Source organism: Colius striatus, chromosome 2, assembly GCF_028858725.1.
Source record: "Colius striatus isolate bColStr4 chromosome 2, bColStr4.1.hap1, whole genome shotgun sequence".
Lineage (NCBI taxonomy): Eukaryota > Metazoa > Chordata > Aves > Coliiformes > Coliidae > Colius > Colius striatus.
This window is the reverse complement of record NC_084760.1, coordinates 102,355,799-102,382,934: the sequence shown is the minus strand read 5'-3', so window position 1 is coordinate 102,382,934 and position 27,136 is coordinate 102,355,799. Positions and strand designations below refer to the sequence as shown.

General features: G+C 42.6%; 1 protein-coding gene across 1 annotated transcript; it reads left to right on the top strand.

Moving 5' to 3' along the window:
• The first annotated feature begins 405 nt into the window (after positions 1 to 405).
• Positions 406 to 27,136, top strand: SLC22A3 (solute carrier family 22 member 3). Its single transcript, XM_010205429.2, has 11 exons — positions 406 to 819; positions 9,596 to 9,699; positions 11,501 to 11,655; positions 14,603 to 14,768; positions 15,772 to 15,889; positions 21,001 to 21,098; positions 21,237 to 21,451; positions 24,612 to 24,720; positions 24,967 to 25,079; positions 26,477 to 26,576; positions 27,079 to 27,136. Exons 1-11 carry the CDS (start codon positions 406 to 408, stop codon positions 27,134 to 27,136), a joined length of 1,650 nt encoding a protein of 549 aa, XP_010203731.2.

Genomic DNA, 27,136 nt, shown 5'->3' with positions numbered 1-27,136 from the left:
TACTAACTTAGCCGTGGTGGGAGCTGGCATTTGCAGCTCACCCGTCTGGAAGGAGTTAACTGGATTTATTACATAATCTGTTTAACATTTGAGATGAATAGGAAATGCACGCCCCTCCTCTTGGACAATACGTTTGTGCACTTTAAATCACACTCCTCCCCGACTGTGTGTAAGCCCCACGCCACTTGACATGCCCTGAATGTCCTCGGCGTGTGGGCTCACATGCCTGCCTGCTGCTTTGCTCCGTCCCGGCTGCAGTCATGCCACTACCGTGCACATGAGAGGAGAGGAGCAAGAAGAGGCGAGGCGGTCACAGTTATAGGAAGTACCAGCGGTTGATGTGAAGTGTGAAAGCAAACTCTGCCATCTCTTGGACTGCTGAAAGTGGAGAGTCTGTGTCACATAATGCCATCTTTTGATGAGGTTTTGAAGGAAGCTGGGGAGTTTGGAAGATTTCAAAAGAGGGTCTTTTTCCTCCTTTGCCAGACTGGCGTAACTTTTTCTTTCTTGTTTACCAGTGTGGTTTTTCTTGGGCAGGCACCAGGCAACTACTGGTGCAGGATCCCTGGGGCAGCTGAATTAAGTGAACGATGTGGCTGGACTCTGGAAGAGGAACGAAACTTCACAGTACTGCCCCTACGCCTGGGCAACAGGTCGTCCAGTGGGGAGTGTGAGAGGCTGGATGTTGTGTGGGATGCCTCTGTCAGCTGCACTAACCCCCTCACCCATTATGGCAATCATAGTGAGGACAACCTGTCACTAGCTGCATGCCACGATCACTGGGTGTATAAACAGCCCCACTCATCCATCGTCAGTGAGGTAAGGAAAATCCCTGTCCTCTAAGCAGTGGATTCTGTCCTGGTCCGAGATTGGGGAAGTAAAAGGGTATTTCTGCTGCAAAGGTCGTTGCTTTGGTGGCTGGTTTTCCTTTCTGGATTTGTTTCAAGTCACAAGCTGATTGGAACCATGAGTATGATCAAATGCCAGTGTCAAGCTTTTAGAAAAAGGTGAGCTGATCTGAAGGGTGGCTCTCCAAAACCAAACACTCCACACAAAGCCAAACACCTCACACAGAGATTGCTCTGTTGCTAGAGGAATGTCAGATTAAAATAAAGAGTTAAGTCTTTGCAGCTTCTGGTGTGCAATAACTTTGGTGGTGGAAACTCCAAGTGTAGCTGACTGAAACCACTTGATGAATTGAATCACTGTATATAACTCATCCTCTGCATTTCCAGTACTGAACATTTAAGTCTGCAGGTAATAAAAAACCTCAGCAAATCTGCATGGCAGTCTTCCCTTCTGAGATATGACAACAGTCAGCAGAAATTATTGTGCTTCTAAAAAAAAAAGAAAAGAAAAAAAGAAAAGAAAAGAAACCCAAAGCTATCGTTCAGCTTTTCCTGAAATGTCAGTGTCAGAGAACAACAGGCTATTACCACTAGTGGTATGCACTGGAAAATGTAGTGACTTTTTAATAAGGCTGTGAAAGGTCATTTAAGATGCTTTCCTAGGAGATTCCCTGTGTAATCCATGATTAAGCTGTGGATGTGCTGTGATCTGGCTCGAGCACATAGTCTGCACTCTGTGCAGACTGCATACTGTGTGTATTTTAGGGTCATCCTGACAGTAACTGTTGCTGATGCAGTGATGAAAAATATGAAGTGTGCTTAGAGGAACTGGCTAGGAATTCATCAAGGTGCACCTGAAAATGTGTCAGCACAACTGTGGGCTCTGTCTCCTGCCTTTCTGATGAGCCTCCCACTGTGTTTTTTAACTGGATGCTTGTGCTGGAGCTGTGCTCTCCACAGAGCTGGGCACAGCATGTAAAGCCTTGAGCATATACAGAAGTGAAAAGTGGTGTCCATCCCGACCTTTTGATTCACCATCCCTTCCCTGTTCCCCTGGGACCACTGGATCTGCTCACAGGCTTCAGGTTCTTCAGAGCAGCAGTTTTGTGTTCTGAGCACTGCATTCAACCTGAGCTGATTTAGCCAGTATCAATGCTTGGGAGAAGATAAAACAGTGCACCTGGCTGGCCCTAAAACAAAGGTTCAGAACTTCCTGTTGTGTGTGATAGCTGAAATCAAGGACACAAGTGCCATGCAGGGACCTGGCATCAAACCTGTAAATGTCCCTGAGAATGAGGTATCTCTGCCTGTGCTGACACTGAAAGCCAGGGGTGGGCTGTCCAGGAGCTGCAGCTTGGCTCCAGAGTGAACTATGGGAGGTGGCTGTAGTTGGAGGGTTTTGCTGCTGTCTCTGATATTTCTCTGCTGGGGAACTGTGAGGGCTTAGGTCATTGTGTCTTTTACCTGGGCAGTCTGTGCTAGCCCTTCCCCTCAGAGCATAAAAATACAGAGATTCCTTTTATTTTGCTGTTCCCCTTTTTTCCCCTTCAGCCTTGCTGTGGGTGAAAGCACGTAAGTTGTGTCCATAAGATTGTTCTCAGAGTCCGTTTATGGCAGCAATTTGTGTATGTAGCAGAGCCACTGTGATTTTCCAGCGTACAGCTAAGAGACAATTAAACCAGTGTTTGTTGCAGCAATAAATATGAGTGAAAGGTTCAGTGTTCTCTGGCAAACACCTTGTCCATCTACACCTTCTTTTCTTCTCCTGGGGGGGACACTCTAGGGTGAGAGAGAGGATAGATGAAGTGATGCCTGGGGAAACACTCCTTACCTGTGCTCCCAAAGGTGTATATTGTGAAAACCAGAGACTAACAGTCTGCAAGTAACAATAGGCTGAGCTTGTCTGTTCCTTGTGCCAGGGCAGCAGGTTGTATCATCGGTGTCACTGCAGCTCCTAGAGGGACTCTGGCTGGCTGAGTGCTCTTTGGCTAGAAGGTGCTAGGCTGTGACCTATGCCACCTGAGTCCTGTTCTCAGTTTTACACCATTTATGGGATAAATTACATCCCACAAGGCTCGGTTTCTTTATCTAGAAAGGAAGCTTGTGACATGCATGTCATGGCTCAGTTGCTTTGGGATCAGCTCTTAAAAGGAATCTGACATCTTATTAATGTGTTATACATTCAACACAGACAAGTTATGACTCAATGTAAGCAAAAATGTGCTCTGTTTAATAAGTTCACCAAAGATGTCTTTTTTCATGTGTCTACTTGTAAATCCTTCATTTTGTCTATATGTGCAGAAATGTTTGTTTCTTTTAACTGTCTTAAGATTTCTGGCACTTTATGTCTGTCTGAATCAACAGCAGAAGTGACCAGGGAGACAGAGTTAAAAGGAGTTACATGACAATCTGAAGGATGTGTTTTCAGGGGCAAAGAAAGAAGGGACAAAAGAATGTCAGGGTACTGAAGGAGTTCTTCCAGGCCTATGGCAAGTGCAGATCTGGTGTGGATTTGCAGGGTGGCTGGGGAGGCAGAGGGCAAATGCAGGCATGTAAAGCCTTTGCTGGGAAGAGATGTTCTGTCACAGAGCAGGTCTGGCAGCCAAACCAAAGGCTATTGCAATCAGTTCTGAGTATCCTGAAGAAACTAAATCGTATGGCTGGAGAGGCTGATTTATGAGGGGCTGTAAAACAAATGATATTACAGCACTTGATTTCATTGCTTTGATTTGTGCGTGACTGGAGCACGTTGCTCACAGGCTGCTCTCTCAGCTATATTCTACAAAGGCATTCACAGTAGCATCAGCAGAAGGAAGCAGAGGAAAAAGGGGAATGTGAAGTGATAAAAAACACCCACTGCTTAACAAATAGTACCTGGAATGCCTGTTGCATCACCTGCTACTGTGCTGAGTCTCAGTGCTGGGTTACAGTCTGGTGCTGGCAGAACATAGCAAAACTTTCCTCGAGCATTTTAGGAGAAGAGCAAAATCTATTTGGAAATCATCACAAGATCAATACATGCCAAAGCCACTTAGCTTGGTCTCCTGACAGGTGACAGAGGACTGCTAAAGATTATCTTTTAAAATCTTCTGATATCCAACAGGCTGTGAGCGGAGATCACTACTTCTGCAGTGACATGCCTAAAGGTCTCTGTGCTCCATTGCTTTAGCTCAGGCTTTTATGTGAAGGCAATCCAGATCAGAGGAGGAGTTGTGGTGTCTGAATCGGAGTCAAGCAGGCCAGAGCTGGGATGATGTAAAGGTTTTGGGGTGTATCAGCAAAGTCCTAGGCTATGTGTAAAGCTTGGCAGTGACCCCTCTGACGCAATGGTGACGCAGGTGGTGGATCTCCGCAGTGGACCTCAGCCCAGTGCAATCTGTTCCCATTTAGTGCAATGGGTCTTGCACAGACCTCTGTGAAACTGGAAGATCTGGCTATGTGCGTCAGCGGCAGGACAGGAACCTAGTGTCTTCTCAGATTTTGCTTGGAGAGGGAGGCTGAGGAGCTAATTATCAAGCTAAAACCATTCCTGGCTTGTGCCAGCTGATGCCATATGAGACGATGCTGGTCATAGCAGGTGACTGGCACTGCTCTGAAGTGAAGGCTGGTGACAGCAGCACCTCTCACACTGAAAGAAGGGCAGGAAAGAATGACGTTTCTGTGCAACAGAAGGAGAAGGAGGAAGAGCAGCGGTGGCAGGGGGCTGCAGTGGACTGGGGCAGCTGCAGCCTCATGCCCTGGCCCAGGAGTCTGGAATGGAGCCCAGGTCACCCCTTGCACTCCATAATGAAGTAGGAAATGCATTACGTGCCAACATCTGCCGGGTGAGCCTTGTGGGGGACACACATAACCAAGACATATGGATGTCAATAAACCTAATTTCCTCAGGAAACTGTGCTGAAGACTGAGTTCCTGACCTTTATTACTGCTAGGCTTTGGCATTATGTGCTTTCATCCCAGCGGAGAAAGCCTTGCACTCAGAGAAAGGGCAGCTGGTGATAGTTTGCAAAGTGATTGACATTCAGGTATTTTTGGAGGTGATGACTCCTAGAGGAATATAAATGAATTACAACCATGTGTGCAGGTTGAATGGCCTGGGGTGGTAGATGAAAGAAAGAAAGAAGTCCTCATGGCCATCAGCAGCTACCTCACAGCTGGCATATTTTAGGCTTATTAGCAGCCTTTGCTGGCAGAAGTTCAGCAGAACTGACTGATTCCAATAGTCGCTGTCTTCAGCAAGTCTTCATGCCATAGATGATGTCATTTCAAGACCTGTCAACAACTTATTGCCAAAGTGTGAGGTCTGAGGTAGACAAATGATCATCTGAACATATCCTGTTGCACCTGCTAGAAATAAATCTTATGTCTCTGCTTGCCAGCTGTCTCAGAAAATAACAGTTAACCAGTATTTGTGGAGAAACCAATTATGTTTTTCTCATAGTTTTTATGGTCCCTCAGAGCAGGAGACAACATTGCAGTCAAGCTCAGGGTGGAAAAAGCACAGCTGTCCTCCTCCAAGGCGATAAGCACTGCAATTCATCCTGACATAGCTGATCGAGTGGGATTATTGTCACAGACATGGCAGTATCCTGCTTAATTTCCACCGTCATGGTGGAAAGCAGTGAAGGGAATGGGAAAAAGGGCAAACAGAGGAGCAGAGGGAGAAGCAATTGCTGAATTTCCTATGAAGCTCTAACTAAGCTTTCCCTTTATGAGAGGCACCAGATCAGTTCCTTGCATGGATTATGCCAATGAGGCTACATTTCTGTCATTGCCATCAAGTCAGTTGGTTTTGGCTGTGGGTTTTATATTTTCTTACCATTTTTAGAACAGCTTGTATTTTCCCCTCTTTAGGAAATGTCAAGTTTCTCTGCCTCTCACTTGCTTTGGCCATGGATAGATGTAAGAAAAAAAAGGACAGAGCAGGTCTTCTGTCCTAGGAGGCTCAATGGGTCAAGGTGATCTGAGTAACAGGGATATGTAGGTACCAGCTGGGCCTTGGGGTATGCTCAGGAGAGAAATCTGTAAAGCTTTCAAAACTAAGCTGTTCCTTACGGCCTTGAGCCACAGTACTCTGGGAAGCATGGTGAAGGCTGATTCCATTTGTTCTGTTAAGTGCTCATCTTGAAACAAGACATGGAGCACAGTGTTCTTGCTGAGTCCCTTAGTACTCTCACAGAACCTTTGACAGAAAGAGAAGAAAAAAGTAATTTCACCCTTTCCACTGCATGCACTTGTAAGATATTTTGTTGCAGTAAGGATGCCTGAAAGATACCAGTTTCACAGCCAAGAGGACAAGAGAGGAGGAGAAGAACTGCCCAGCAACAAGTAAGGAATGTGCAGCAGCAGTCTTCATCTCCCCAGGCTTCCTTCAAAGATGAATATTGCCCTAAACCATTTGTCACTGGGAGTGGAAAGGTAAACCAGCCTCTGTTTGGACACTTGTACGAATAACACAACACTGTATTGGCTCTCAATATTCTGTTGGGCTGCAATATGTAATTGAATCACTGGAGACCTCTTTATTGACCATCTTTTTCAAATTTGATTGTAACAGGCAGTAAAGTGGCTTCCAAACTGCTACTCAGAGTTTCTGCATTTTGAGATACTCTCAATGACACACTGATAGTTAAAGCAATGCATTTCTGCAGGGATGGGTGTATTGAAGAGTTCTGGGACTTCCTGTCCAGGTACAGTTAACATTATATGGGTCAAAAAATGAGCTTAAGATCCAGTGTGAAAAATAGAGTATTAGAGTCATAGAATGGTAGGGGTTGGAAGGAACCTTTAGAGATCATCTAGTCCAACCCCCCTGCAGAAGCAGGGTCACCTAGATCAGGTCACATAGGAACATGTCCAGGTGGGTCTTGAAGACCTCCAAGGAAGGAGACTCCACACCCTCCCCAGGCAGCCTGTGCCGGGGCTCTGTCACCCTCACAGTGAAACAGTTTTTTCTTATATTTAAGTGGAAGTTTTTGCGTTCCAGCTTCATCCCATTACCCCTTGTCCTGTTGCTAGCTACTATAGAAAAAAGGGATGTACCAATCTCCTGACACCCACCCTTTAGATATTTGTAAATATTAATAAGATCTCCCCTCAGTCTCCTCCAGACTAAACAGCCCCAGTTCCCACAGCCTTTCCTCATAAGGAAGATGCTCCAGTCCCCTGATCACCTTGATGGCCCTGTGCTGGACTCTCTCCAGAAGTTCTCTGTCCCTCTTGACCTGAGGAGCCCAGAACTGGAGATAGGACTCCAGAAGAGGCCTCACCAGGGCAGAGTAGAGGGGGAGCAGAACCTCCCTAGACCTACTGGCCACACTCTTCTTGATGCATCCCAAGATGTCATTGGCCTTCTTGGCCAAATACCTAAGTCTTTCCTTTCATTTTTCATATCCTTCCCCCATGCTGCTGTAAATGTTTTAGCAGTTAAATTTCAAGCCTGTGGGGGAAAGGGGACATGGTGACATTCCCTTTCTGCTGCATTGCCCTGGCTGAGCTTATTCAAGTGAAAACAGAAATATTCATGTTGTGGACACAGACACCTACAAAGGCACAAGGAGGACAGGACAGTAAGTTCTTTCTGTTCCAACATGTCCAAAATATTTCTCCTGAATATGTCTCAAATTTTGCAGCAGCAAGGGTATGCTGTTGCAGCTATAGAGTGAAGCTTTTGAAGGGAAACTTCACCCGGGTCCCAACTTGCTGAGGGTTTTGTGGTACTCAGCCATGAGCATTTAAAGATCATATACTGGGATTTTTTTGGTGTGTTGTATGTATTTCCAGGAAATTGAGATCTCTTGCAATGGGAGCTGGTTACAGAGATAGCTCTTCTGCCACTGGATATTTGTGTGGAAGTGTTCCTGGTTGGTGAGCTCCTCACAACATGGACTGTTGGACACAGGACCAGCATGTGTGGTAGGAGTGTAAACATAATCCATGCATGGACTGGTACGTGACCATTCAGAAACCAAGAAAAGGCACCACCCCACTCCCTTTTGTGGAGCCTGCTAGCAAGGCACATGAGAGGTGTCTTGGGGCAGTGCCATGTAGGAGGACTACTGGCTAACTAGAGACAGGCTCAAATCCTGGATAAACAAATGCAAGATGCTTTTCCTTCAAGTGATGCATGTGGGCATAGCTATCAGGCAAAACCACACCACGTCACAGCTGAAGTGATGATGTGGGTCTGACAGGCTGCTTGGATCAAAAGGTATCTGTGCAGGGTGTGCAATTGTCTTTTAAAGGTTACATTCCCCTCTAAAGGTTATGTTTGCAAATGAAAAGCCATGCATTGGCAGGGTGATGACTTAAATGCTAGGTGCTACGTCAAGCAAACAGAAAAGGTCTGAGAATGCTTATCTATACCAGAAGTTATTTAAATACTTGGAAAATAACAAAGCCTAGGACTAACTTAGGAGAGTGCAGTTTAGCTACATTAGAGTGGGATTAGCGACATTAGCAGATGTCGCTAATCTCTTCAGAAAGAGCTCACAGTTTCTTAGGAGTTTTCTAGAATTCTAAATATTCTGTTTCCTAGAATATTCAAAATATTTAGCTGCTGCTTAAATCATCTGAAAATGCTGTTTAGTGAATGAGTCCTCTCTGACAAAGGTATTTTTCCCTCTCTTTCTGGTACACGTTCATTTTCCTGCCGTCTTTCCTGACAGCTTATTCATTGCCTGTTTACGTTAAAGGCAGATCAAATTATTTAAATATACGCTTTGAAAAAGGATCAAAAGTATAAACCCTGAAGACTGATGCCTGCAGCGGGTGCTGGGACTGGTCCATCTTGGCAGTCCCATGCAGCTTGGCTGCTTGCCTGGGCATGGCTTCAGAGCCCCACATCACCACCCTGGCAGCTGAGCTCCTCAGCTGCCTCAGCAGCCTTGGAGCTTTCCCTCTTCTCCTTGAAGGGGCCTTCCTGGGAGCATGCCTCTGCAACATGTCAAGGGTGCTGGGCCATCACCATCCTGTGTTAGGGTGGGGACCATGGTGCTCCTCCTGGGGAGCTGTAGTGCTTACCAGAGCACTGTCGATGCTCATCCAAGACCTCCAATCTCTGTCATCAGCACAGTCAATTGTATTGCCTTCTAAAATAACTACTTTATGTTTGAGTTTGTTTTAGTTTTGATTCTTAGTCTCTTTGTTTTCCTTCCTGTCTTGCATTTCCCTTCACTCCCTCCCATTCCCATTCCCATCCCCAATAACGTTAACAAATCCTTCAGATATGCAACCAATGTAACCTTGTGCTAGGGACAGCTACCGCAGTACAAAGAAGAGAAAAGACTGGGGAAGCTAAACCAAGAAAATACATTTTCAATGTGTCTGAAATTGACCTGAGATCTGTTTTCAGTTTCCCCAGAGACGTGTTTTTGCTTTTTTTTAGAAGATAGTAAGGAAAAGAATTAAGCAGTTCCTATAAGTTGATGTTTTCATTAGCTGTAGCTGTGCTCATTATGAACAAAGTTATGGCTTTGCTTTGGTAACATTTTGAACAACATTTTGTCTGGTTTGTGAAAGAATAATTTTCTTTCCATATCTGGACAACTGATGTATGAAACAAGCATCCTTTTGGCAAGGAGGAGCTCGCTCTCTATCATCACTATAGTTTGAAGGGTACTTACTATGTTCAAGGAAGGAAATTTGAACTTCTTTCCCTTCCCCTCCCCACCTGGCCCTATGTTTTTGCCCTGAGGATACTGAATGACCCACTTGGGGTGTTTATGTCTCTCCCTTTTTTTCCACAGTATGACCTTGTGTGTAGCAATGCCTGGATGCTGGATCTCTCACAGGCTATCCTCAATCTGGGGTTCCTGTTTGGTGCCTTCACCCTGGGCTATGCCGCAGACAGGTACTGTATAAGTGCTGCTGTCCTTTGATTAGTTTAGAGGTGAAATAATTTGTAGCATGTGTCAACACTTTGAGGTTTAATTCACTTTGAGTAAACATCCCCAGCCTGGGTTAACAGAACCCAGTCAATGCAATTTTTGCTTCCTTTTGGGCTGGAAACGTCAAGCAATTGTACTTACTGATCCTGTTTGGACTTAAAAATGCCATGAAAAGAGCTTTTCTTGTGGTCTCCAACATTTTCTGTGCACATCTGGACCCAGGAAGGGCAGAAGGACACAGTAATGAAAAGGAAGCATTCAAAGGAGTTTTTCAGACTGATGTTTACTGCAGGATGTTTAATGGATGCCATTGATGAAGAAAGCAGCTACTTGAAGAAGGAAGGAAGGGACTCAGTATGGTAACTCTCCTCATTCACAGACTGGACTCATGTTTACCATGAAGATCATAGCTCCCTCTACCCAGTCCTCAATTCTGTTAATACCAAGGAAAAGACGTCGGTGATATTCAGGTTTCAGAAGCAAATCTGTCCCTAAGTGGGAAGTTCCTGTAAGCTCTACCTTGCTCTTCAAGTAAAGGAGGGAGCCTGGTTTGTGCTATGTGCTGATAATTAACTTAATATATATGTTGGCTGACAGCACTACTGATTACTTCAATGCCAGAGTATATAGTAAGAGCAATAATAACTTAAAGTATGGTTTCTTTAAGGCAGAAATACTTACAGAATTAGCTGGACTGTCATCTCACATAAGAAATTTCGAAATAGCAAACAAAAGTACTTTCAAGGAATACCTCATCTTTCCAAGGTGTATAGCAATAAGGGAAAAAGTAGGTGAAAAACATGCCATGGAAATCTCTGCTTGGTGTCTGTCTGGGCAGTTGTGGTACTAGCACCTTAAGGCCGTGTAGGAGTAGAGATACTACAGCTAATTATTAAAATAAATTAGGAATACTTGTGTATTAATCATAATGTAACTACTGTACAACTATAAAAGTTCTATATAGATAGTGCTGGGGTAATGTGCTGCAGCCAGTCCATTGCACTCTTGTCTTCCTGACAGCATTCAAAAAGACTGGACTTGGTTGAAAAATACCCTGATTTTTGTCCCATATAAGTTCTTCTCATGAAGTCTTTTGAACCAAATGAACAAACAAGTATTGTGTAAAATATTTTTTTTCAAGAGAAATAGCTACATCAGTTTTCAGTTTCTTCTTCTTAAAACAACAACATCGTGTGTTGTGTCCCAGGGACACTGTTGCCATGAAACTGCAGGGAGATTTTGTTGGTTTGTTTTGGATTTTTTAAAATGATGGCTTATCTTTCGTTTTGTTCAAAAATGAAACCCATAAATGCAATAGACAGGCTTTGAAATTAAGTGGTCTAAACCTAAGAAAATAGAGTAGTTAAAGAAGAAATTACAGAGCTGGCTATAATTACTACTAGGAGTCTAATTTGTGAGAACAGAAATTCTCAACAAAAAGTGCCCTAAGTTCAACTGGATCAAAAATCTGAACCGCAACATATGGGCCATAGTTTAGATATAACAAGACAAACTGTTTTTTAAAATGAAGGGGAGACTGGTGAGTACGTCACCAGTCTATAAATTCATGGCATAAAGGCAGTGATAATATGGGAAAATGACCCCATATCCAAAGGATCAACACTACAAAGTTTCGGGCAACCTCCTTTTGGAAGAAAGCCGGACTAAAAAAGGCACTTTAAGGTCAATCATTAAAACGAGATGTCAAGAAAGAATATCTTTGTGTCTTTTCATGATTTTCACATTCTTTTCCTCTTTCAACAGATATGGCAGAATCCTCATCTACCTGCTCTCCTGTCTTGGGGTGGGGATATGTGGTGTCATAGTGGCATTTGCGCCAAATTTTACTGTATTTATGATCTTCCGTTTCCTCCAAGGCGTGTTTGGCAAGGGAACCTGGATGACATGCTACGTGATTGGTGAGAACTGTTATCTTCTTTCTTTGCTGGTTAGGAAAGGTGGAAGATTTTTAGGGGACAAGAAATCTGTTCTTGATAATATTTTTTGTTGGGAACAGAACACTGACCCTGGGATCAGCAGACAATGAATAACCCTCTGTCCTAGTTAACATATTTGTCCTCTAAGACAAGGTGCCTTCATGTAACTTGGCATCATCCATGGTCTGGACTCATTTTTTAACTGAATATTTGGGGAAGCAGTCACTGGCCTTTGTTCAGACCATGATAGGGATCTATCTAGCAGCTAAACAGTGTAGTATTTCCTTACTCATTTTTTAACTGAATATTTGGTGAAGCAGTCACTGGCCTTTGTTCAGACCATGATAGGGATCTATCTAGCAGCTAAACAGTGTAGTATTTCCTTACCTGGCCATGCCTTCTAATTTTCTGCTCCAGACATGGCCTCTGAGAATGGCAGCAAGTGCAGACTCTTACCAGTACTGATATAGGATGGAAACAAGCTTCAATGTATGTGCCTGGCTGACCTCATAGGATCCCACAGAGAAAAGCGAGGAAGAAACAATGCAAGAGTGTAGACTATCAAGAAGGATGTCAGAACTGTCCTAGCTCTCTTTTTATACCCCTCACTGTGGTGCTTGAGTATGACTGTGAACAGCTGGCCATGGGCAATTCAGTAGCAATTTGAAACTTTCTCTTGATGTTATTTGAGGAATTTATGGCTGTCTAACCTATGGGCTCCAATGGGAGGGATTAACCTAAATAATTAAGAGGTGGAGGTGTGGAATGTGTTGAATATAAAGGTTTCCTTATTACATAGAAGGTTACCAAGATGATAAAAATCTACAGGACCAAACTCAAATAAACTGGATACACTAACAGGAACACTGTTAATTTTAGCAGAATCTGAATATCTTCCACAGAAGCTCAGAAGAGTTAAATGCTTTTCCTCACTGGTGGGACAGACACTTGGATGACTGCTCTTCATTTCTTAGCTGAGAGGCCTTGCTCAATGCCAGACTGAACACCAGAGTCCATATTAGGACTACTGCTTTCTGAAAAGGGAAAGGAAGAAAAAGCTTTTTTATAAATAGCATCAAAACAGCAGGGATCCAGACATTTTGATAGTTATAGTCATGGACTAACAATAAAACTCCTCTTGTAGCAAGGTTATTTTTCTTGGGAAAAGGGTATTATTGTGGCATCTTGAATGACAGGTTAAGAAAGGGAAACTCCTCTCTAGAGCATGAAATGGCAAGACATTGGGGAAAACATCCTACTGGAGATGAGATGTCAGATTTACTTAAAAAGAAAATCAGCTATTCAATAATCTACTGTGCTAAACCAAAACACAGTGATAACATCATTAAATAGTGAAAAAAAATGTACCACAGTAGAATTTAGATGAGTGACAGCAGAATTGCAACCAGATGTAAACAGTTATAGTGAGACTGGAAACACTGTGGTGATGTGTGTGCAAATGTTACCTGTTTGGCCTTCTCAGCATCCAATGCCCAAAAGTACTTTAGTTTTCTGGGCAAAGTTACACTGCTGAGCAGGTCAGGTCCAAGATTTAGTGAAAAGGCCAGATGCTGCTTTTCTCTTCATTTCCAAGCGCATGGCTTATTTTTAAACTGAGATCTTATCCTAAAACTTTGACAAGTGCTCTAACCAGCATAAGTGTTTTATGACAGACTCATGGCTTCCTTAAAATAGCCAGGTATTGGCAGAAAGGAGTGTTTTGCAATGCTCAGATCAGACTGCCTGAATTTGGGGAAAGGTTCAGAAATAGCCACGCTGTGGGACAGTATATTATTGTAGCCCTAAGCGAGGTGCTTAATTCTTGGAGAGGGTCATTCTATCTAAATTCCTTCAAGAATCTACTCTTACATCCTGGGATCACACTGATTATTTAGCAATCTAACATCTTTTAAGAGACATATACAGATCATTGATTTGTTTACGCCAGGAGGAGGGTTGCCGTTAATACACCTCCCAAGCTACTGATCTGTGCTTCAGAACTGCAACAGGCTGCCCCAAGTACTCTCTGGTTTTAAGCACAACCCAGCTCTTCTCAGATTGGTGCTAAGCAGCTACCTTTAGGCAATATAGTTGCCTCTGAGCCATAAAAATATGATGAATAGACAAAAATATAGTAATAGATTCATATCTCTCTGCCTTGCCAGCTGAAATTAATTACTTGTAAAATTGTGTCTTCTTTAGTAAAATACGTTTTCTAAAATGTATCTTCTGTTTATTATAAACTAAGATAAAACCCTCTGCTTTTACTCTGAAGGCTGGGTAGTGATGACAGTTTTGAAGTAAACAAGAGACACTTAGCTATGAATCTCATGGCCATGGGGTATTGCCTGATATAGGGGCTTACACGGGTTTTGGAACAAATTAGACACATGTAGAAAGTTAAAAATAGAGCAAAGCATTATAAAAACCTCACAACAACAAAGACTATCTTTGTTCTAGTAAATAAAACAAACTATGGACCATATCTTAGAGTAACCAGCGTGGTATGGCTAAACTCTTCCCCACAGAGCATTGTCTATATTACCTGCTGAGAGTAGCCCCTATCTAGAAGATTCTTTTGTCTGGAGCATGGCCCAAAGTTGTTCCAGGGAGAGTGCTAACAGTTTACCACTAAGCATGATCATGACACAGTCTCAAACCCTTGTTCTGGCTCTATTTAATTCATTGGCAAACATGCTGTCAGAAACCCCTCTAGCCTAACAATAGTGGGTGAAGTGATGAGAAGGTGTCACCCATGCATGCCCTGGACAGTCTCAGTGACATGCTTACACTGCCAAAGGCAAGATGCCAGGCTAGGTAGACTTGTGAGCTGATACAGTACTATCCTTCCTTTTGTTCCACAACTAATATTTTTCTTTCGAGTCAGGTTGGTTTCTGTGTTATTTATTTTGGCTTTCTCTCTGCTCAGTGACGGAGATCGTTGGTTCTGACCAGAGATTTGTTGGGATTGTGATTCAGATATTCTTCACCTTGGGAATTATGATTCTCCCTGGAATTGCGTACGTGGTTCCCACCTGGCAAGGGATCCAGCTGGCCATTTCACTGCCCAACTTCCTCTTCCTGCTCTACTACTGGTAACACTGCAGTCATTGCTCTTGTCAGTATTGTTTACTTGAGCACCTTGAGACTGGTCCCAAGTCTCTGGTCTGCAAGTTGTTGAAGCTTAGGAAGAATATATTTGCATATTGTTATTTTTAGCACTTTTAATTATTTGTAGTAAGTCACAGACATACAATGACTTTCCTTGTTCTGTCCAGACTTTGTCAGCCACAATTGGCCCTTCTTGGAACCCTTATCTGCTCCTGCTTATCTGGTTAAGTGGACTAAAGTCTACTTTCCACATCAGCCATGGGACCCTACCTTTACTTCTAATTCTGTACTCAGTTCAAGCCTGAGCTTGCCCTACAGGTCTCATGAGTTGGGCAGTACTGCTAATGAGAAAGCAGAGCACCGTGTCATGTTGAACACGCATCTCAGTGGAGTGCAGCCATCCTGTGGGTGGAATCCAAAGAAACTAATCACGTACCCTCTCCCTGAACATTGTTTCTGTAAACATTGCCTGTTACGAATGTCTAAATTGTGAATCATCTTAACCCTAGGCTATTAGAAACTGAAATACCAATCAGTAGTGTTCCTTATGTTCAGTTTCTAAAATATATACACATTTGAGCTTGTGTGTGTCTATCTTCTAATGACTCAACTAGAAGCTTCCTGATCTGTACTTCATATTACATGTGTTTAGTGCTGACTTTCATTGTTCCTTGCTCTTCTACAAGCACCTTGTTTACTTGTGGTTTATCATATTTTGATATCCATTGTGCAAATGCAATAGTTAGATTTCTTATGTTTCAGCTTTGCTGAGTATAGGTATAGTCTATTTTTTTTGTTTCTTATCCACAAGGATCAGATATGTTACAGGAGACTGACTGGAAATGCAGTTCACAAAAGAGTTTCTGTATCCCAGTGACTAAAAAAATCAGTGTGCTCTATATTATCACAGATAAAAGGCAAAGGACTTTGGTTTATTTATGATGTTAAAGGGCAAAGCACATATTTATGACTTCTGTGTTCTTACAGGGTGGTTCCTGAATCTCCACGTTGGCTTCTGACACGCAAAAAGGGAGAGAAGGCATTAAAAATCATGCACAGCATTGCAAAACACAATGGGAAATATCTCTCACCACATTATTCAGAGGTACTGATATCTGTTTGAGTGAGAAGTTTTGTTTCTAAACTTTCTTAATATTTTGGAGGTTCAGTTGTGTTAAAACACATTCTTTTTACATCCTGAGATGTGCTTTTTAACAGGCAGCTGGCAACTTGAGTTCCTACAGCTTGGTATCCTACCTAGGTCTTTCTCATTGTTCTTTTTAAGCAAGAGAGCTATCCACAAAAGTAGAGTTGCTTCACCAAAATTCCAGAGTATGAGAGTGGATGTAAACCCCAAGCAGTAATTGTTGGCACTCTTCTGAAACATGAGATAGCTGTTCCTAAATCCACAGTATTTTAGTTACTTGGTGAGAAACAGGTTCCATCAATCATCCAGCCAGCCTAAGCAGCTCTGCTTATTCAGGATCATTCCTGCTATAAATATAGACCTTGCATGTAGTGTACACAGGAAGAAGTGTGTGGCAATGGAAGGACTACACAGAGTGTACCCTCAGCAAGTTCCCTGATGACACCAAACTGGGAGGACTGGCTGATTCCCCAGAAGGCTGTGCTGCCATTCAGTGGGATCTCGACCAGCTTGAGAGTTGGGCAGAGAGGAACCTCATCAGGTTCAACAAGGACAAATGCAGAGTCCTGAGTCTGGGGAAGAACAATGCCAGCACAGGCTGGGGATTGACCTGCTGGAGAGCAGCTCTGCAGAGGGAGACCTGGGAGTCCTGGTTGATAATAAACTAACCATGAGCCAACAATATACCCTCACGGCCAAGAAGGCCAATGGCATCCTGGGATGCATCAAGAAGAGTGTGGCCAGCAGGTCAAGGGAGGTTCTATTTCCCCTCTACTCTGCCCTGGTGAGGCCTCATCTGGAGTCCTGTGTCCAGTTCTGGGCTCCTCAGCTCAAGAGGGACAGGGAACTTCTGGAGAGAGTCCAGTGTAGGGCCACCAAGATGATCAGGGGACTGGAACATCTCTCCTATGAGGAAAGGCTGCGGAATCTGGGGCTGTTTAGTCTGGAGAAGAGGAGACTGAGGGGAGACCTCATTAATACTTACAAGTATTTAAAAGGTGTCTGTCAAGAGGATGGAGCAACACTTTTTTTTCTGTAGTGTCCAGTGATAGGACAAGGGGTAATGGACAAAAGCTGGAGCACAAAAAAGTCCCACTTAAACTTTAGAAAAAACTTCTTTACTGTAAGAGTGAGGAAGCCCTGACACAGACTGCCCAGGGAAGACGTGAAACCTCCTTCTCTGGAGGTTTTCAAAACCCACCTGGATGTGTTCTTGTGTGACCTGATCAAGGTGAACATGCTTTAGCAGGGGAGTTAGATCTTTAGAGATCCCTTCCAACTCCTCCCATTCTGTGGTAATTTATTTATACCAATATTCCATTATCTTTCCCCATTATTAACCATATGTTAATGACAGTTCTGGCATAGCAAAGTTCACATATCAGGTTCCACAGAGAACTTATACTGTGCTTCTTAGAATATATTACTCTGGACTAATGATTTTCTGAAGTCAAAACTAGACCTATCTGCAGAGATGCTGCAGGTTTCCACAGTCAGCTGCTTTATCTATAAGCAACTTAAGTGCCATAGTGGCATTTCCATGAATGTTATGTTACTCTAGGGGACAAAGAATAGGCCATAGTTTGTTTTACTTACTAGAAAAAAAATAGTCTTTATTGTTGTGAGGTTTTTTTAATCCTTTGGTGGATTTTTAACTTTCTAAATGTGTCTAATTGGTTCCAAGACCTATGTAAGCCCATATTTCAGGCAATACTCTGTGGCCATCAGATCCATAGTTGAGATAAGCAAAGTGTGAAGAAATGTTTCTTTTTTGCTTTGAAACTATCATTACCTAGCCTTCAGAGTAAAAGAGAGTAGATTTAAATTAGATGTAAGGAAGATGTTCTTCACTGTGAGCATGGTAATGCATTGGAACAGGTTACCCAGAGAGGTTTTGATTGGCCCATCCCTGGAAGTGTTCAAGACCAGGTATGGTTTTGGTGTTCAAGGTATGGGCTTTGAGGAACCTGGTGTCCCTGGAAGGTGTCCCTGCCCATGGAAGTAGGGGTTGGACTAGATGATTTTAAAACCATTTCCAACCCAATCATTCTATATTCTATGATTTATTGTCCTTGGCCGAGGCATATACACTGGTGAGATTCTTCCATTCTGGTCACTATTACTCAGTTCTGAGTGTGGCCCAGGAAGGTTGTGCTGCTGCAGCTCTTCCTGCATGATCAGCCCCATGTTCCTACAATCACCTCCTCTCTCTAAACATCAGGATTTTCAAAGTGTTGTGTTAGAATGGAGATATGTCTTTTGCTGCTTTTTGGTTTAAGTAATATTTAATTTTTTTTCAGAAGTGTTCCTACTCATGACCCTAAGCCACTCACAGCTGCAGCAGATTAACCTCCACACATTTAGATTTGTGCTGGATCTGTTCCTGGGACCTTTTTAATATACAATGTCAGTTATGCTTGGTACTGTGCCCAGAGGAAAGAGAGAGTGTTAGTCACGGATCAAATGTATTTCTCACGTTAACTCACATCAGACTTCTCTTTCATGAAGCAACTCCATAATTTCAGGCAAAGTTCTGCAGGTCCACACCTGCAGACAGGGAGAAGTGAGAAGCATTATTCATGAAAGCATTTTGACTAAGATTTTCCAATACATCTGCAACGATTTCATTGGCCAAATCTCTTATGTGGCTCTGGATGTAGCAGCCTTGCATATTTATTGGCAAGCAGAAACCACAGATGACCTTTATCTGAAAACAGATAAACATTTGCTTTGTTTGCTCGATGAGTTACGACACTGGTACAGTTCAGCTCTATCAGAACTTATGAAATTAATTGTAAATTATGAACTTTTTTTGTACTTGTGGGTTTTTTACAAGTGAGTTTTAAAATTCTTGGTTCCTGTCCAAAAGTAAAATAGACTGCAACCAGCTGAGTAAAAGCTGCCTCTTGAGAGAGTTGGGGATTCATATATATTCCCTCTATATATACATTTTTTCCTTCTATATAGACAGATATATTTCTTCTATATCTTAACTTAGATATGTATGTATCATAAACATGCATGGATGTACTGTCCTGGGTGGAATTAATCACATGTAGAGCCTCATGTTTGTGCTATGAGGAATCTTTACAAATTATTGCAGAAAAGCTGATGTGTAATTTTATGCTGGGGCATAAAAAATGTCAGGGAAGTTGGTTATAATACTAACTTCAGAGTTTTCAGATAAAGTATCTTTAGAAACAGGGGCCTTATCATTGAATTCCTGACTGTACTGATCTGACTTTTCCCTATGAACAGTTGACTTTCCACAGTGATTTTTTTTTTCTTCACCACAGAAAGTAGTCAGCCATGCTTGGGGTTATTATGACTTTATTAAGACATGAAAATATATGGTAGAAGCCTTGCTGAACATATCTTTAGTTCTTCGGAAAACTAAAAGCCATATTTGCACAAAGTCACAATGGAAGGCTGGCAGTGTGCTCTTGTAAACACAGTCACAGCAGTTTTATAACCATAATATGAGAGAGTCCAAGAGCAGTGCAGAAACCCAACCTCTGATTGCCTCACACAGGACTCTGGCATGCAGCAGAAGAGACAGTGTTTTGAAGAAAACTTCAGACTCTGGTTACAGAGCAAAAGCAAGAGGGAACAGAAAGGAAGGTCAAACAAATGTAGAGTTTCTCTGTCCACTTACAAAGTTTTGTATCAGTTATGAAAAAGTCATATATCCAGCCAAATCTCACTGAATAAAATCTATGCTACCTTATAATATGAAAGACAAATACAGGGTAATATCTCTGGATGCAACCCTGGCTGAGCCAACCTTGGGCAATACCTTTGGCTTCACCCATGTTCTCTTCATGGATCTGCGTGTTCCCATGTGACTCTCCATCCTTTCACCCTTGTCTTTCCACTGGCCAGAGTAATTTCCTTGAGTGCCTGTGTGGACAGTGGGTACTGTGGTGGTAGAGCAGAGTTTACTCCTCTCCTTCCTCTCTCAGGAGAGTGGCAGTAACTGAGAGTTAAAGCAGCCAAGCTGCCTGAAATCCTCCTAAAAAAAGGCACAGCATGTTTAACCCCGTGTTTTCCAGAGCTGCTTTGAGAGCTGATGGCAATCCCAGATGCAGCTGCCAGTCCTTGGGCAGTCTCACAGTTTGTTCCTGTCTAAAGCCACCTTTGCCTTATCTTCCTCACCTTCTTCATCTGCTAAATAAACTCACAAAGGAAAAGGCTGCCACCTGGTTTGGATATTACAGTCAAAAAACTGCTGGCTACAGTTAAGTCAGCCTCCATCACTGTGTCTAATTCCTTTTTTGCCTTGCTAATATTCTGGCTTTACTATATCCTATGGCAGGGAAATCCAATATGTAAACATACTCTGCATGAAATCCTACCCTTTTCTGTTATTGTTAAACCCTCTAACTTATGATTTTGAGTACCTCATTGTTTCTGTTGAAGCTATGAACAGATGTACTATACTTGGTAGGCAGCATGAAGACCAGTAACTCATACTTTGAAGGATTTTTCACTTCAGGGTAAAAACCATGTTCATCACAGTGTTTGTATATTTTAAGACCCTCTAAATTTCATCAATTGGATGTTTTGTAGCACTCAAGTGCCTTTCTACTCTTTCTCTCACTTTTCCTCCTGCTACCAGCCTTATTCCCAAGCCCATCGCTTGTTGCTCACCACTTCTCTCCACGCTTCCCTCAGCTCATTGCTTTGCCCTTCCTGCCACAATCTCCTCCGTTATCTCTGGCAGAAGGCAGCTCTGCTCTCAGTGACCCTGATGTGACAACATCTGCTTATTGTTTTCCAAGAAATTCCAGGTCAACCTCTCTCAGTTTACAAGAAGGAAATAATTTTTCCACTCTCAAGATTGGGGCTTTTTTTCCTGATTTTTGCATGGTCCTCTTTAAGAAAAGCCCACAGCTGTGTCCAGTTATACTCTGTTTCCTATATCTATGCACAGCTCTGAAGTGTTAAAAGCAGCAAGCTGGCTCATCAGCACCTTTACTTGCTGGACTGGAATATTGTTGAGCACCATGTTTATGGAGAGACTTGGCCTTATTGCCTTCCTGATTCTATACTGTCACTTTTCTCCTCAGATCACTATTAACAATGAGGAGGTCAGCAACCCCTCCTTTCTTGATCTGGTGAGGACCCCCCAGATGAGGAAGAATACACTCATCCTAATGTATGGCTGGTGAGTGCCTACAATCAGTCCAGCTTGTTACCAGGGCAGTGGGCTTTGAACATAAAATCCCCTGGGAATTTTAGGGTCTTTCCAGTGGCTTGCAATAATTTGTTTGTCTCTCAATGTTTTTTTCCCTTTGTTGTTTAGGTTTGCAAGTGCCCTGATCTACCAAGGGCTTGTCATGCGCCTAGGAATTGTTGGAGGGAACCTCTACCTAGACTTCTTCATTTCGGGAGCTGTGGAGCTGCCTGCTGCTCTCCTAATTTTAGTGACAATTGATCGCATTGGCCGGCGCCTTCCCTTTGCAATAAGCAACATCGTTGCAGGAGTTGCGTGCCTCGTTACTGCCTTCTTGCCAGAAGGTAATTCTTTTCCCAACTTCAGAATGTTTAGGTCAGCGACTTCTCTCTGACAACCCTTAAGCCAGGACAGCACACTAGTGATGCAAGTAGCAGCACAGTCACGGGACAACACACCTTACTTGCTTATAGATGCCCTGTGACTTCTTGGTGGTGTGCAACAGCTGGGTATAGTCTTAAGAGAAAATGTGTATAAAGGCCCTGGTCTGCTTTTGAAGACAAAAGCAAGGGAAGAGTATACAAACATAAAGAGAAAATACATTCTCAGACTTGGAAGCCACTTAATAATATAAGACATTGGTGATTTAGATAAGGCTGCTTGGTGGTCATCTCATTTGCAATATGCAAAACACACATACCACAGTGTCATGCAGGGACTGTGGCAGACAACATGGAGGTTATTACCCTGCTCTCATCCTTTTGGACAATGTTAAAGGGGTTGAAGGAAAGATATGGCTTTTGATTAAGTCATTTATATCTGGTTTAAAGGACAACTAAAAGGCCTGATATCACACAAAGCTGTCCCAGCACTTCTGTAATTTTCTTTAAACTTTTTTCCTTCCTTTCCTTCCTGTGTGAAGCCTTTGGAGGTGCTCTGAAACTAATCTTACCAATTAGCATGCTTTGCCTTAGTGTAGCTGAATGGACATTAGAGAGGTTTATTCCTCCCCAAGGATATTCCTGTCAAAATAAGAGACAACCCTGACCAGCCTTAGAGGTTTTAATTCCCAGAAGTATATCATACGCCAATTGTCTTCCTAGACAAGAGTTATGAGAAACCACTTAAGGAGTATGATGTACCTATGAAAACGGGGAAGTTTGTAGTGAGTGCAAAATGAAATCCTTCAAAGAGGTGTGTTGGGTCACCTCTAAGTTAAGCTTCCTTTAAAGGGATTCCTGCAAAAGCACTCAAAATTAATACTGTATACTTGAGGAACTTTGTTGCTTTAATAGAAGCAGAAATGATGGGGAAGATCAACAGTCTGTTCCTGGTGCCAGCACTTGTGGCTGGGCAATTGTGCCCTGTGATATCACATTGTTGTCACTTGTTTGCATTCATCAATTTGACCTCTGAAGCCCATGAAGATTGACTCTGCTGTCCTAGCAGATTTTTCCACTTCTGTCTGCCTCTCAGAAGAGCCACCACAGAGTCACAGAATCTTATTGGTTGGAAGGGACCTTGATCTAGATCTAGTCCAATTCCTAGCCAGAGCAGGACCACCAAGAGTAGGTCACACAGGAACTCGTCACAGAGTGGATGCTGGCTACCCTGTGCTGCTGTGTCAGTTCCCTTAACACAGGGGGCAATTCTGCAAAATTTCTGCTGGGACAGTAGAGACTGGTGACTGTTGATTGCCTCGAGCTAAGGCTGTTGTAGGAGAAGGAAACAGAGTGGCACTGGGGAATTACTCCTGCAGGATGCCTGCCTCCAGCACCTTGATGTATTTTGGGCCACAACATATGATGAGCACAGCATGTCTGGAGTTAGAGCAGAATCATTATGGGGGGCTGGTATGGCCTCAAGGGGAGAAAGCAGTAACCTGGCACCAGCAGGATGCTGTTACTAGCCTGTTTTCAGTAGTGGTGAAGTGCTGAGGGGATCCTGCCCAGGTGAGGAGAGGATAGCCTGCAGATTAAGAAGCTCGCAGATGGTACACCTGAGGTCCAAGTCCTGCTTTAAAGTAAAGTTTGTTTATACAAATGGAAAAAGCTGCTGCAGCAGCTTGTGAGAGCTCCATCACACTGCAGTTCTCACACAGTCCAAGTCCCCTGGCAGGGGAAGGACATACATGGACGTCACCCTCACCTCAGGGGTCTGGTGGACCTAAGGGATGTCTGGGAGACAGCATGGATTTGTTTTGTTCATTCCAGCCTTTGCTTTTTTTTTATAGGTGTTTGAAAACAGAACTTTCCAGGGCAAAGGCAGTGTCTCACAACATGGGGTGAAATCTGATGGGGATTTGTTTGGTTGTTTTGGAAAGGAAATAACCCCAAGCATCTCATGTTTTTGGGTTCAGAGCAAACTGAAATGTTTTCTTGTTCTTCCTAGTGAAGTTTTGAAAAAACACAATCACTGCCAGAGTCCTCTGCAATGTCAGAGCTCCATGTCGTGCCAGGTTCAAGCTTGTTGTTTCACTCGCCTCCCCGTCTGTCTGGTTGTGATTGTCTTCTCCCAAGGGCGTTGCAGAACTGCTTATTACATTCCTTGAAATGCTCCTCCAGAGGCCACTGACTCTCCAGAGAGGGCACTCGGACTGCTGAGAGGTTGCGCACAGAGAAATGGAATGGCCCTGATCTGTGTTGGGGTTAGGACCATTGCACCCCTTGCTGATGTATAAGGGTTTCCCACTGGTGTATACAGAGTAGCAGCTGTGTGCCACAGCTCAAGTGGAGCCAGGAAATCTGTCAGAGCCACTGGGGCAGTGTAAGGCCCCTGTGCTGGTTGTATCAGGTACAAATATAAGACTCAGGGAAGGAAAGGGGGATGATGGCCAGGAGTAACATCATTAGGAATATGTCCAGTGTGTGATGGCTAGACAAATTACACAGTGTATTTGGCCTGCTTTAGGGAGAACTCTTTTACTGTAGCATCCCAGGAGATATTTGAAAAAAACATGTAGATGTGTTACTTGGGAACATAGTTTATTGGTAGACTTCATGGCATTAGTTTTGTTGTTGGACTCTGTGATCTTAAAGAGCTTTTCCAACTGAATGTTTCTATGATTCTACTATTCGATGCACCTTTAGAGGTATCTTCTTTGTGATCAGAAGGCTTTGGGAGGAGATTCAACAATGTTTTTTACAGCATAACATCCCTATGTAAATAAATGCTTCTTTCCAGAGCAAAATTTGCATGTGATCATGGAAGCCTATAACATTGATTCCTTCACCCATGCTGTTATCGTTCACCAGCATCTTGAATCAATAGATATGAAGTGATTTCTGATTCTATAAAGCAGCTTCACATGATGCTGGAAAGCAATAAATGGCAGTATAGAATCATAGGATCGTATAGATTGATATCTACATCAGTGACCTTTCAATCTCATTTGCACTGATCCAGTGTGTGATGTAGCTTCTGCTGACAGGTTCTGAGGCTCTCAGAAATGCTCTGCTGATTCAGCAAAGCACACTTCACCTGGGTTTCCTTTTGAATGAACAGATATCCCATGGTTCAAAATGACCATCGCCACTCTGGGAAGACTGGCCATCACGATGGCTTTTGAAATTGTCTATCTTGTGAACACTGAATTGTACCCTACGACACTGAGGTATGTTGAAAGCTCCCAGGAATCTTTCAACTTTTCCCTCTACTTTTCTCTTTTTCCTATTTCACTACTGTTTAGTAAAACTGTTTTTTATTCCAGAGGTTCCTAACTCAATAGGCACTGCTCAATGTGGATGATGTGTACTGATGAGATCATTTTGAAGCTAAGCCTACATTCTGCTTCTTAAACTGCTGGTTCATCTGTTTGGTAGTACCTCTCAAATATCTGCCTGTATTTTTTCTTTTGCAGAAACTTTGGTGTTTCCCTGTGCTCGAGTTTGTGTGACCTAGGTGGAATCATAGCCCCATTCCTGCTTTTCCGATTAGCAGCTATCTGGTTGGAGCTACCTCTGATTATTTTTAGTAAGATTTGATTTAAAATGTACTTTTGTTTTAAATATTCTCCTTCTAACAGCTACACAGTGTAGTGTGTGGCCTCATTTTACCCTCAGACCAGCCCCTCTCAACTTTCATGCCTAGAGCAAGAGGCTGAATGGTATACAGAAGTGTGGGTGCTATGGAAGAAATCAGATCTGCTTGGGTAACTTGACTAAAGGAACTTAAAAGAAACTGTGTTGGGTGCTTTAAGATTGAGAAATTTTACCGCTGTAATTGCAGAGAAGTAAGCTCAGTCTCCCAAGAGTAGAGGTTAATGTCCTTCAAAAAATACTCGGTTTGTTTTTCTTGGTAGATACAGTTATGACTATGGATGCTATATTAATCATAGCATTGTATTCCTGTCAAATTCTTATCCTCAGTTACATTTAGGGAAAAAAAAAAAACCAAACCCAAACCTGAGCCCTGCAAAGTAATTCTAAGGAACAAAAAAAACCCAGTCATTTCCAACATAGAGGTTGGGGGTTTGTCGCTAAACCAGACTTCCAGGAGAGGCACGTGACTGGGAAAAAAGCTAAAGGGTTAGGAGAGAATAAAAAGGGAAATTGTTGCTAACGGCAACTTTAGCTGAAAACAAAAATGGAAAGGCAAGAGACATTTAAAAATACTACCATTATTCCAAGAATAGACATAAATAGACGTACGGTGTTCACGTTATCTAATTCTGAAATTCGTCTGCTGTTGAAGGACCTGTGAATTCCCTTTGTCTTGAATAAACAGATACTAAATCAGAGTGGATCTGGGAGGACTGTGCAACAGTCAGGGAACATTTTACTTTCTGTTCCAACCGTCCTACATTTCACTTACTACATTATTTAAATGATACCTACACAGGAAATTATTGCAAAATAATCGTACTTGATGACTATGTCAGATTGGCTCCATATCTGAATGGTCCTTCCCAAGGAAGGTCTGAATCACATAATGTGCTTTGGCCAAAGATACACAAAGAGAATATTTCATGAAAATCTCAATGATCTCAAGAAACAGATGCAACTATGTGAGGGAGCCCCATGAACAAAGGCAGATTTATCTTATTTAAGAAATACCGTTCTGGCTCCAGTGCAGATTGTATGCACTTGCCCATGTACGCTTATCTCAGGTTTTTTACTTCTAAGATCTCCCTTTTGGGGCAACTCAGGCTGCAAATGAAGCCCTCAAGCCTTTTTTTCTTTTTTGGTAATATATAAAATTAATGTAGTATAAAAGTATTTGTTAAGAGTAGGGTAATTAGACATAGTTGTTGCACACTGAAAATCTCACTTCAGCCTTAATCTGAATTAACCTAACTCTAGATAAGCCCTGAAAATAAGAAAAGTAACAATTTACTTGTTGTTTTTGTATTTCTTCAATGCTTATTGTAGGTATTCTTGCGGTTGCCTGTGGGCTCCTAGTATTGCTTTTACCAGAGACAAAAGGAATCTCCTTACCAGAGACAGTGGAGGATGTGGAACACCTCTCAAGGTATGATAAATATTGTCTTACTTTTACCTGAGTGAGATTTTGCTGTCTCCAACCTCATCATCTTCCTTGGTGCTCAAGAAAACCAATCATTACCTAAGCCAAAGAATCCTGTGAAGAAAGATCCTTGATCATAGGAGCGTTTCCAGACTTTGTGAAGTCATTGAAAAGTCACATATAAGATGAAATTGTAGGAAAGAGCTGTAGGAACAGCTTTCTCATTCCTGGTACACAGCAAGCCAGATTGTCCACTGCATTGCAGGCATGCAGGGAACATTTACTTGGCCAAATTTCTTGAGGAGCTAGTGCTATACATTAAAGTTTCAAGCAGTGGCTCTGGTTAGTATATCAACAACTTTTGCCTGTTTCAATGTACAAACTAGAGAAAGAGGATTTTTTCTATATTGAAAGGAAATGTTTCAGTACTGCAGCTTGAACTACAACTTGGATTATGTCTTTTCCTGTTTCTTTCACCTTCATACCCTTTCCCCTTCTGTTTCTTCAGTCATTTTGGTAAATGTGGCAAGAAACAGAGACACCGGGCCAGCAACTCTTATATTTGA

What these genes read in the sequence shown, in the direction of transcription:
- SLC22A3 (XM_010205429.2), top strand. Translation starts at nt 406, where the DNA reads ATGCCATCTTTTGATGAGGTTTTGAAGGAAGCTGGGGAGTTTGGAAGA. An exon ending in GATGACATGCTACGTGATTG is followed by an intron (nt 11,656 to 14,602) that starts GTGAGAACTGTT and finishes CTCTCTGCTCAG; the next exon opens with TGACGGAGATCGTTGGTTCT. An exon ending in CTCTTCCTGCTCTACTACTG is followed by an intron (nt 14,769 to 15,771) that starts GTAACACTGCAG and finishes GTGTTCTTACAG; the next exon opens with GGTGGTTCCTGAATCTCCAC.